Source organism: Pelecanus crispus, chromosome 1 (assembly GCF_030463565.1).
Source record: "Pelecanus crispus isolate bPelCri1 chromosome 1, bPelCri1.pri, whole genome shotgun sequence".
Classification (NCBI taxonomy): domain Eukaryota; kingdom Metazoa; phylum Chordata; class Aves; order Pelecaniformes; family Pelecanidae; genus Pelecanus; species Pelecanus crispus.
Genome location: NC_134643.1, coordinates 65,701,761 through 65,713,102, shown reverse-complemented (window position 1 = coordinate 65,713,102; position 11,342 = coordinate 65,701,761). Strand labels below are relative to the sequence as shown.

The window sequence follows — 11,342 nt, the reverse complement described above, 5'->3', positions numbered from 1 at the left end:
TATCCCTTCATTTGTACTTTGGAGTTTTTTCTCATGTAAATTTGTACAATGGGAAATATTGTCCAGTTTGGTTAGAGAGCATGGAGACTTAAAACATATTAAAATTTGATAGCTGAATTCAGATCGAAGAAAACTATTTCTGTGTAAAGTTATTTAAAGAACTCTGTATTATATAAAAGGCAAAAAGTTCTATGTACTTGATGTGAATATGAGAATACTGCTATAATAAAGATTGCATGGTAAAGTCTGAAGGAGATTGTTTACCGTGTAATTCACAACTCCTCCTCTCCATGAAGTTCCAGAGGTGCAACTAAGGTGGTTAGTTAAGGGGAGTGAAAAATTTACTTTGATGTTGTTGCTTTAGAATGTAACTCTGGAAGGAAAAAAAAGGCAGGGTGGGGGGTGGGGTGGGCAGGGAGAGAGAATAAAAACAACCAAGGGATGCCTGGAGAGTAACCCACTCCCTTCATCTTCCTTATGCTGGACCGCTGCCTCCTTGACCGCTGTGCTTAGCCCTGAGGCATTTTTACCTTTGCAGAGGGTTTCCCCTCACAAGGATTATTCTTGGCTTGGGTAGTACCCAAGGGCGATTCCCCCTCGCCCTGAGGAAAGCTCGGCACCAGTTGGTCTGGGTTCTCTTCAGGGCAACTTTCCCTGCTGCTGTGGCAACCGTTATTCCAACTGTTATTGGTGACAAGATTTCAGTAAAATGTCTTTAAGTCTCTGCAGTTCTAATATGGACAAGTTTTATTTCCCCCCACCCTTTTAGTGGTTATTTGGCAGAGCTTTAACGATGGGATTCTTACCTACTATGTATTCATGAAAGTTTTCAATCACTCTCTGAACATGGATAGATAACCTTATTTCTTGGGGGCAGCACATTATATATCAAGCAAACATTACAGAAGCTCATGTGGACTCAACACCCCACCACTAAAGCTGTAATGTTTATTCTCCAGAAATCCTACAGCACTCAACAACAAAGTACAATTTAGCTTAGAGGTTGTTTACAGTTAACTTTTATTGCAATAAGGACCAAGGAGCCAAAGCTTTAGTTCCAGGGACCTCTTTAGTTCCAGGGACCTGCAAGTAACAGAAGAGAATCCTGAGAACCTTTTCACCCATCCCTGCCCACCACTGAGAGCAGGGGAAGGACCTCCTCGACAGTGCCTGTGCTGCCTTCAGCAGTAGTTGAAGCTGTCAATTTTAGAGCCATAATGTGACACAGCACCTTAAGAGAGAGGGTAATTAAACAACCGGAAACAAGCAGAAGCCTCAGACCTTTAAGGGGACAACTGCACAGGTCTCTAGAAAGAGAGAGAGAGCATGTCCTCAAGGTTACGTAGTGCTGGGTCTAGAGAACAGCATAAAGAAAATAATTTTGAACTGGTAGCAGTTAAGCTGCAACTCATAGAAAAGTACATTGTTACGCTGCAGGCTTATGTGGCCAAAACTAGACTACCTGGACTTGAGCGTTTAGGTACCCAAGAGCAGAGCGTGTGAAGGCAATAAACAGTGCAAACAAATACCTGCATTCTGTACAACAGAGATTTGGGGCATTTACCTTTTGCAGTGCACAAATAAATTGCTGAAAGTAGGGTACTTCTACCAGTACCAAGAGAAGGCGGCCAGGAAGCAGAGCCAGGCACGCCACCCCAGCACTGCATGACAGCCGGGCGCTTGAAGCAAAGTTCAAGCCCAGTCCAGGCTCCGTGTGCAGTGGTGAGCGGGTTTATCGCTGTCCAAAGCAAAGCCCAGCCTCAGCGCGGTCCCCGGGGGCAGCCGGGCCGGGGCAGCCGGGCCTGTGCGAGGAGGGGCGCAGGGGCCGTACCCGTGTGCTGCCGGGAGCGCCGGCACCCGCGGCTGGAGCCGCCTACTCCGCGTCGTCCGGAGGGATCCCGAGCTCCTCGTCCGTCCAGGCCGAAGGGTCGGGGTAGGGGAAGTGGCCCTGGGAGAGAGGCAGGGTCAGAGCTGGGCCAAGGCCTCGGCCCCCGGTCCCCGCCCGCCCGCCCTCCCGCCGCCGCCGCCGCGCCGGCCTCACCAGCACCATGTCCGAGTTGTGCCAGAAGTGCCAGAGGATCCAGAACCACATGAAGCCGCTGAGGAGCTCGCTCCGGATCACCTGCGCCCGCGTCAGCTCCGGGAACTGCCGGTACCGCGGCTGGATGTGCACCCCGCCGCCCGCGCTGCAACAAACGCACGGCCGCCGCCGCCTCACTCCCGGCCCCGCCGGCAGCCGGCCCGCCCGCGGCCCGCCCGGCTCTCGCCCACCCCTCGCCCGCCCCACTCACTGCCGCAGCCCGGTCGCGCCGCTCCCGGCCCGCAGCAGCCGCCCCGCCGAGCGCCCCAGCGACGCCAACATGATGGCAGCTCCACCACCGCCCCCCCCGCCCCCAATGTCACCCCTGCCACCTCCCAACAACAACCGCGGCGATTGGCCCGCCCCGCCGCACGGCGCCTACCAACTCCGGGTGCGGAGGGGCGAAGGGGCCGTGGGCGGGAGCGAGGCAAAGCACCTCGCCCCAGGCGGCGGCGTGACATGGAGACACGGAGACACCTCCGCGCCGCCTCCGCTGCCCCCGTCCTGCGGCGGGGCCCGCTGGGGCTGCGAGGGCACCCCTACTTCCCCACCTCCCCCGGCGCTTGGGAGCGGCGGGGCGGCACCAACGCACAGGTGAGACGGGGGGGGGGGTTCCTCGTGGGTCCCAAAAGTTGACGTCGCCCACGGAGGGCGCAGAGGAGGGGGCGGGGCGACCTCCCAGCCAAACCGTGCGTTTCGGAGCGGAGACAGAAAGCGACGCCGGCTGCGTCGTTTAGGAAGGGGCTAAAGAAATAGCCCGCCCCTCTTCTCCCCCCCTCCACTTGGTCCAGCCCACGGCGTCCGGTTGCGCGGCAACGGGGCAGGCGCCCCGCACGGGCCATGGCGGGGCCGGGGGCGCGGGGCCGCGCCTTCGTGGTCGGGATGCGGGCGGGCGCGGCCCCCGCCGCGGCGTTCCTGAAGGAGCGCCTGGTGCGGAGCCTCTTCCTGCTGGCCGGCGGCCCCGCCGGCGCCCTCTTCAACGTCGTGGCGTTCTCCGGCAAGGCGAGGCGGGCGGGGGGGGGGGGGACGGGCCCCGTAGGCGGGCTGCGATGGCGGGAGCGAGCTGTAGGCCGCCAAAGCACAGGAATTCCCAACACAGAGTCTCACGCCCGTCCCACGTTAGCGAAGAGCTGCGTCCGTGAGGGGGCTTTTGTTACTTCTTTCTTTCTTCCTTTTTTTTTTTTTTTTTTTTTTTTTCCCCCCCCAATAGGTGTTAAAATGGTGCGAGCGCCCAGTGAGATGTTCGCTCAGTAGCGTCACCGAAGCGGCAGCCTGGATTCGATCCCTGCGGTTTGAGAATGGCACGAATGCGGCGAGCGGCTTGGCTGTGGCGTTTGAGGACCCAGCCTGCCGGTCGGCGTATCTGTTCACTGACGTGCTCCCAGAGCAAGAGTCAGAGGAAATCTGCCAACTTCTTACGGAGAGCAAGTCGCGTCCCGTACGTGTTGTATGCCTTCTGGGAGATTCAGATGATCACGAAAGAAGCAAGCAAAAAAGAATGGAGGAAGTAGCCAGACAATCAGGGGGGTCCTTTCAAGCGATCAGACTCCCCCCTACTGCTTCTGAAAAGGTATGCCACTAAGATCAGTGCATACTAATTAGTTCCTCCTGAACCTTTATGGAATGACATTTCACAAAGTAGAACTGGGGAGGACTTTCTGTGACCTTCTGGAAGGGTAACGTTGTTTTGCCTGGCAGCTTATGAAGAAAGCAGTCTGTGGACAAAGATTTCAAATAGGTTTGGCATCTCTGTGACAGGCTATACCTGACATCCCGAGCTGACATATCCACCCTTCTAACTACATTACTTGTACCTTGAATCTCTGCTTGTGAGGAATGAGCACTTCACATAGCCCCGGAGCAAAAGGCATCATCATAGAATCATAGAATGCTTTGGGTTGGAAGGGACCTTTAGAGGTCATCTAGCCCAACCCCCTGCAGTGAGCAGGGACAGCTTTAACCAGATCAGGTTGCTCAGAGCCCCGTCCAACCTCACCTTGAATGTTTCTAGGGATGAGGCCTCCACCGCCTCTCTGGGCAACCTGTTCCAGTGCTTCACCACCCTCATTGTAAAAAAATGTCTTCCTTATATCCAGTCTAAATCTACCCTCCTTTAGTTTAAATCCATTATTCCTTGTCCTGTCACAACAGGCCTTGCTAAAAAGATTGTCCCCATCTTTCCTGTAGGCCCACTTTAAGTACTGAAAGGCCTCAATAAGTTCTCCTCGCAGCCTTCTCTTCTCCAGGCTGAACAACCCCAACTCTCTCAGCCTGTCCTTGTAGGAGAGGTGCTCCAGCCCTCAGATCATTTTGGTGGCCCTCTTCTGGACCCGATCAAACAAGTCCGTGTCCTTCTTGTGCTGAGGGCCCCAGAGCTGGACGCAGTACTCCAGGTGAGGTCTCACCAGAGCAGAGTAGAGGGGCAGAATCACCTCCCTCGACCTGCTGGCCACGCTTCTTTTGATGCAGCCCAGGATAAGGTTGGCTTTCTGGGCTGCAAATGCACATTGCCGGCTCATGTCCAGCTTTTCATCCACCAGTACCCCGGAGTCCTTCTCCGCAGGGCTGCTCTCAATCCCTTCATCCCCCAGCCTCTACTGATATCGGGGGTTGCCCTATCCCAGGTGCAGGACCTTGCACTTGGCCTTGTTGAACCTCATGAGGTTCACACAGGCCCACCTCTCCAGCTTGTCCAGGTACCTTTGGAAAACATCTCATCCTTCTGGCATGTCAACTGCACCACTACTCAGCTTGGTGTCATCTGCAAACTTGCTGAGGGTGCACTCGATCCCACTGTCTGTGTCATGACTAAACAGCACTGGTCCCAGTATGGACCCCTGAGGGACACCACTTGTCACTGGTCTCCATTTGGACATCAAGCCACTGACCACGACCCTCTGGATGTGACTATCTAGCCAATTCCTTATCCACCGAACAGTCCACCCATCAAATCCATATCTCCCCAGTTTAGAGAGAAGGATGTTGTGGGGGACTGTGTCGAACGCTTTACAGAAATCCAGATAGATGACATCCATTGCTTTTCCCTTGTCCACTGATGCAGTCACTCCTTCATAGAAAGCCACTAGGTTGGTCAGGCAGGACTTGCCCTTGGTCAATCCATGCTGGCTGTCTCGAATCACCTCCCTGTCTTCCATGTGCTTGAGCATAGCTTCTAGGAGGATCTGTTCCATGATCTTCCCAGGCACAGAGGTGAGCTGACAGGTTGGTAATTCCCAGGGTCCTCCTTTCTTCCCTTTTTAAAAATGGGCACAACATTCCCCTTCTTCCAGTCAGCAGGGACTTCACTTGACTGCCATGACTTTTCAAATATCATGGAGAGTGGCTTGGCAACTACATCAGCCAATTCCCTCAGGACTCTGGGATGCATCTCATCAGGTCCCATAGACTTGTGTACATTCAGGATCCTCAGGTGGTCTCGAACCTGATCTTCCCTTACAGTGGGAGGGGCTTTACCCCCCTGGTCCCCATCTTGCGTTCCATTGACTTGGGATGGGTGAGGAGAGAGGTTGCCGGTGAAGACTGAGGCAAAGAAGTTGTTGAGTACCTCAGCCTTCTCCCCGTCTGTTGATACTAGGTCGCCATTCTTGGTCATCACCAACACTTGGGGTCAAATTCGGGTATGTCTTGGTCTAGCTCCATTTACTTTTGGAGGGAAAGACTCACCCTGTAAAGTGATTTCACTGAACTTTTCAGACCAGCTCTTGAAGAGAGATGTCTCTGACAAGTGAAGGTGAAGATCCCGAAGGAAAGAACAAATGCTTTGCTTTGATTTTACTTTTTCTTTGCTATGTCACTGTACAGCTTTGCCCACAGCCTGTGTATCATGATTCACAGACTTCAGTATCATTTTACTCTTAGGCAGGGGTGGTCGGATACTGTTTTTTAAATAAATAACAATAACTTCTAAATCTGTTAACATCCCAAACAGCTTATGTCCTCAGCTGAAACAGCACAGGTTTTGCATGTCTACCCTGTGGACGTCCTTGTAGTTAAGGGATTTTAAGTTCCCGCTCTTCTGAGTCTTGTAACAGCCCTAATGCACTTTCAGAAACAGTTTACAGGGAATAGCAGCAAGCTATTCAACCATTGTTTTTACTTAACACACGATTAATGCAACATGAGTTTATCTTCTTCCATAAAAGCTGAACATTTTAATATAAGGTTCATAGTTTTGTTGTCGTCTCCACCGCCCAACTCCCTTGCATTTTGTCTTTCTCCCTTCTTGTAGTCCCTGGCATATTGTTCCCTGTGTCATTTATCTCAAACATTTCACGTTTTCCATCCTACTCGGGCCAGATGGCTCCACTGCTGGCTTTACCTGCAAAGGCAACTTTGTTTTCTAGACTGAATCCCCACCTTCGTCATTCTTCCTTGACTTCAGATACTTTCATTGACCTTATGGCTCTTGCTTGCTTGGGGAGTTTGGATAGCTGTGTAAGAAGCAGGGTACAAGAAGCAGCAATGCACACATGACTGCTGGCTGCCCGTGAGCTATGAGCTGCTGTCTGAGAGCCAGGGGCAGACAGACTGGGGGGAAGCCAGCAGGGCTGATGTGCCTGCATTGCTGCTGAGCACCTGCTCCTGGGGGTGGGAGAGGCGGCTCCAGAACCCCACCCTGCCTCCATTCTGCTACCTGTCTCCAAGCTGTGCCTTGTCCTGAGAAACTGGTGTATTTTCAAACCTATTGGTGTAGGTTCAAAGCTCTTTACTAAAATCAATTAACTAAAAGGCATCAGTAAGAAAGTAAAACTATTCTGATTCAAGAATCACACGCCTAGTGCCTCCTTTGTAGTAGAATAAAATGATGACAGGCTCTGAGGAGGGCCAAAATGGATATCTACTATAGCTTTGTGTATACTTGAAACAACACATTGTCCTTTGAACAACATATCTCATCATGACTGAAGAAACAGTGGTACACCTGCTACATATCTAGCAGCTGAATAGAAGGCAGGTGAAACACATGGGTTTTTTTATCATATAGTTCTTATATTTTATTATTTTATATTTCTTCTTTCCAAGCTTGACTTCTTAAAGCCAAAGCCATTTGTGATAAGCTTACAGATAAACAGCATAGCACCACAAGATATGATGGAAGAATTAAAACAAAGAGAGAAGTAACATACTGGAAAGTAAACTTCAATTTTATAAATAATATTCCTGTTTAAGGATTTAAGTGTTCAAAAATCATGCTCATTTTCTGCTTCCATCTCCTCCTTCTCCCCCTCCAGGTAAGCTCCATGTCCATCTCACACATCCAGTGTTGTCACACAGCTAATAAAGATCCCTGTGGCTCTCTGCTGCCAAGATGTCCAGTAACATAGTAAGTTCAAAACCTATAGATGGGTCACTAGCAATGCAGAGAAGAAAAAAGTTAGGAAACAAAGACAATTATTGCAGGGTGAGGTGGGTGTCCCATGTGGATTTAGTTTGTTTTCATTGCAGCAAGTTGCAGAAGTTCTGTTGCCAAGGTCTTCATTACTTCTTCTTTTTGTTTTCTACAGCTTTCCTGTTTGCGCATGGAACCCAGATTCCCTTTGTATGCCCTTGATATCCTCAGCAAAAAGGAATTTCATTCATTTGTTCCCAGAGGCTTCCAGCTTCGTGAGGGGGGCTCGTGTGTTGGCAAGGAGAGAAGCTGATGGCTATTACTACCTGGGTCACATTGTCCAAGAGGTGAAGGGAGATATTTATTGGGAACTATGCCTGTACAAGGCTCTTCTTAGGATCTGTGTGTCTTTTTCCTGTTCTTCCCATGCCTTGCCAGTCCCATGGCCTTGCTGTAAGGTGGATCTCCTGTGATACGCTTCTATTCTCTTCCCATACCCTATTTTCACCTGTTTCCTGATGATGACTGGCTATTTACTGTGAGGAGTCCTGGGACCAGAAGCAGCCTGGAAATCAGTCCATTTTAGTAGTTATAATAAGTTGTTATTCAGAGACAATCAAACAAAACAGGACCCTTATCCCTATTGTCTACTTCTGCCCAGTCTAGCAGCAAAGTCAATTAGCTGAACAGCATTAGTATTAGTAATCCAAATGTCTGCCTCCAGGCACCTCCTCCTTACTGAACTGAGAGCTTTCCTCATTCTCCTCCTTCTGTGTTTCTGGGATTTGTGAGATCGTTTTGGATGCCAGACAGAAATCCCCCTCTGTGGGCTTTCTTTAAAAATCTGGTGCATTTCCCAGTTTTCCGGTTAGTTAAATAAATAGTGATGCTAGGATAGCTGAGGATGGCTGTAAGCTCCAGTGTGGGGTGGAACAGATGGGGACAGCTAACGGCACAAGTGATGTTAGCTGGAGTAGCGGCTGACAGCATTATTTGTGTAAGTGCATTCATAGATCTGCAGAGAAGGCTGAGATTTCAGGAACAGATCTTCCCCACACCCATTGCTGAAGGCTTAAATTGAAGCATTAAAATTTATGACAGTTATGACATTTTACTGGTTTGTTATCCTTTTGATTACTGTGTAACGAACTGCATCATACACAGCAGTTTCTTTTGGCTACTCTTTTTCTGATGGGAGGCTTTCCTGGTAAAGTTCTGCCTTAGCGTGCTAACTTGTGTTCTTACTAAAATCTAAGTCCAAAATGAAAGGAAGAGAAAGGCTGTCAGCCCCTTAAGCCCCAGCTTTTCAATTACTTTTAAAGTCCAATATGGACACTGTACAGTGAAAAACCTGGTAGAAGAGGAAAGCTACATTCCCAGATCGTGTTCTGCTTCCTGGGATTTCTGCCACTTCCCTCTTAGCACTTATGTTTGGCTGTTAATTGGACCCAGATGTCTGCCTTGCAAACCACATGTTTTACTCTTGTAGAGCTCCAGGGAACGCTTTTTAATTGAGTTTGACAAAAGTCGCACTCTGAAAGGCAAGGTACGACTCCGCATGCAGGAAACACCTCTCTACGAAATTCTCCACTACGAAGATGCCAGGCAGCAGCCTCTTGCTCCAGGAGACAGGGTCTTGGCACCATGGGAGGCTAGAGCTGAACGTTTTGGCCCAGGCACTGTGCTAAAGGTTATGGAGAACAAGGAAGCACGTTTAGGTACGGGGTATTGGCTTTCTTAATAGTGCTAGACTTGCTGTGATTCCTGGTTACTATACAGAAAAGAGAACAGTTTCAATCATGGAGGATTCACCACCTGCTGCTTGGGTTCTCTTCATCGTTTTTTTTTTCATTGTTGTCACTAAGCAGCCTGTTCTTTTTCAGTGCCAGAATTAATGCAGCTCCCAGAATTAGCCTTTGCTTTGTTCTGTGAGTGGAAACTTCCTAAAAAGTTGGGAGGGGGAGTGTCCTCCCAACAAAAGGAGAAAAATGTTCCTGAGTATTCACCTGATTATCTGTTAGTCTAGTTTCCAGCTTTTGCAGGGTAAAATCCTGGCTTGCTGTGACAAGCAAGAATTTTGCTATCTGCTGTCTCTTCAGAGGAAATTCAAAAGAAGGTCAAATTTTAAACCTATAAAGAAAAAATCACAGAAGCTGTTACTTTTATCTCCTGCTTTCTAAGAGATTAATCACACAGGCTGACATGCTTCTAATATGTTCTTTGCCCTTTTTTTTTAATATGCACAGCACACAACAGAAGGGGAGTGCTTGTGAATTTCTGGAATGGGCAGACTAAGGAGGTGTCTTCTGACCAAGCTCTGCGGATCCCTCTGCCCTTAAGCGAACGCATCATCCTAGAACTGCAGATGCCTTTAGCAGCCAGGCAGATGGTGGTAGATTCAAGCTTGGATTACCCATACATCGTGACACCGGGTTATAGAGCCTCAGGCCAGTACAGACGGGGTTGCTTAGACCTGGACTACTGGCCAAGGGGTCTGTATTCGACTCAGCCGTGTGCTAAGTGCAGCTGTGGGTGTACCTCGCTTCCCCATTGCTGCCTTGCAGCCCGGGAATCCACACGGCCTGCAGGGTGCAAAGTGCAGCAGGAAGATGCCTTCGTCCCAGGAACAGGCTTGACTAAAGAAGAGCTCAGCAAGAAAATAGAAGAGCAACTGTCTGAAGTGAGGATTTCATCTTCAGAAAGTGTTTCCAGAGAGGAAGAGAGAAAGGAAGATAAGAGAGTGAAGACAGAAAACGCTCCAAAAGATGTTCAGTCTTGTTCGGAAGAGGACAATGAGGTTAAAGAACCTAAGAAGGTAAAAAGTACTTCACTGTGGCTCTTCTGTTAACGTGTGGTCTGCTATTTGTATAATGTCTGCTTTGTTACCTCAATTTTTCTGCTCTTGGTGACAAAAAATTACTAGAGGTTTTAGGCCTGGCTCTTACATTTGCCTGCTAAAAAATGGAGAGACTTTGCTCTGCACTGTCTTCCTGATCCTTTAACCTGGGAAAGAGCTAGAAGCTGTCATTGTCATTTGTTGGAGCAGACTCCTAGAATCTCTTCCACAGATGCAGAATATGGAAAGTGTCACATAGGCCAATTCTTCTACATCCTGCCTCTGCATGAAGGAGGTAAAGGCAGGAAAAAGTGTCAGGCCGAAGATCTTATGCCGGCTAAGGATTACAGTAAGGATTGCTCCATACCAGGGCAATCCTGGGCACAATGCTATTAAGATATTTCTCCACCCATGGTAGAGGCGTCACCTCTCCCAGTCCAAGACCAAAAGAGACATCTGTGATCCTCGGTAGTTGATTTGGAGCTTGTGAACAGGGCACTGGATGAGGATCAGTAAGGAGGAGGTTAATGTGCACCAGCTGCTGCCAAGCTTTTCTCCATTGCTCTGCAAGGGTTAGGATCCTGAATTCTGGCATGTGCCAGAAACACGACTGTCTTTCAGCCAGAGCTTCTCTGTCCTGATCTCTTTTGTATCAGTTTGGACCCTTCTGGGAAGAAGTACTGCCAGTTTTAGGTCATTTGAAGATGTAGAAAAATCCACAAAGTGATCAGAAATAAGTAATTGTTTAATAAGAGTTGTTTCTTTAGTAAAGAACTCCCCTAGGTTTTATTTATTTATTTATTTATTTCTTAAACTTCAGTTGCAACTTAAGATCTTATGCTGTAAATTCATGAAACTAACCTATTCTTTTCCTTATCAGGTCTGGATTATGATTGCATTTCTTGTTATTTCTAGAGTCCTCAGAGGGAGATGGCTCATGCTATGGTTGATACTGCTGTCAACACAGACAGCTGGTTAATGGAGACAGTCCACAAGGAAGAAGCAGACAGCAGACAGCGGGATGCTGAAACTGAGGCTAATGTTAAACACGAACATGGTATTGAAATTGTAGCTGT

General features: G+C 49.1%; 1 protein-coding gene across 1 annotated transcript; it reads right to left on the bottom strand.

Moving 5' to 3' along the window:
• Positions 1 to 1,049: 1,049 nt before the first annotated feature.
• NDUFB2 (NADH:ubiquinone oxidoreductase subunit B2) lies at positions 1,050 to 2,362 on the bottom strand. The gene is made up of 4 exons (XM_075726978.1): positions 2,292 to 2,362; positions 2,042 to 2,186; positions 1,832 to 1,948; positions 1,050 to 1,083 (listed from the first exon to the last, which is right to left on the bottom strand). Exons 1-3 carry the CDS (start codon positions 2,360 to 2,362, stop codon positions 1,874 to 1,876), a joined length of 291 nt encoding a protein of 96 aa, XP_075583093.1. The 3' UTR covers positions 1,050 to 1,083; positions 1,832 to 1,873.
• Between the last annotated feature and the right edge of the window lie 8,980 nt (positions 2,363 to 11,342).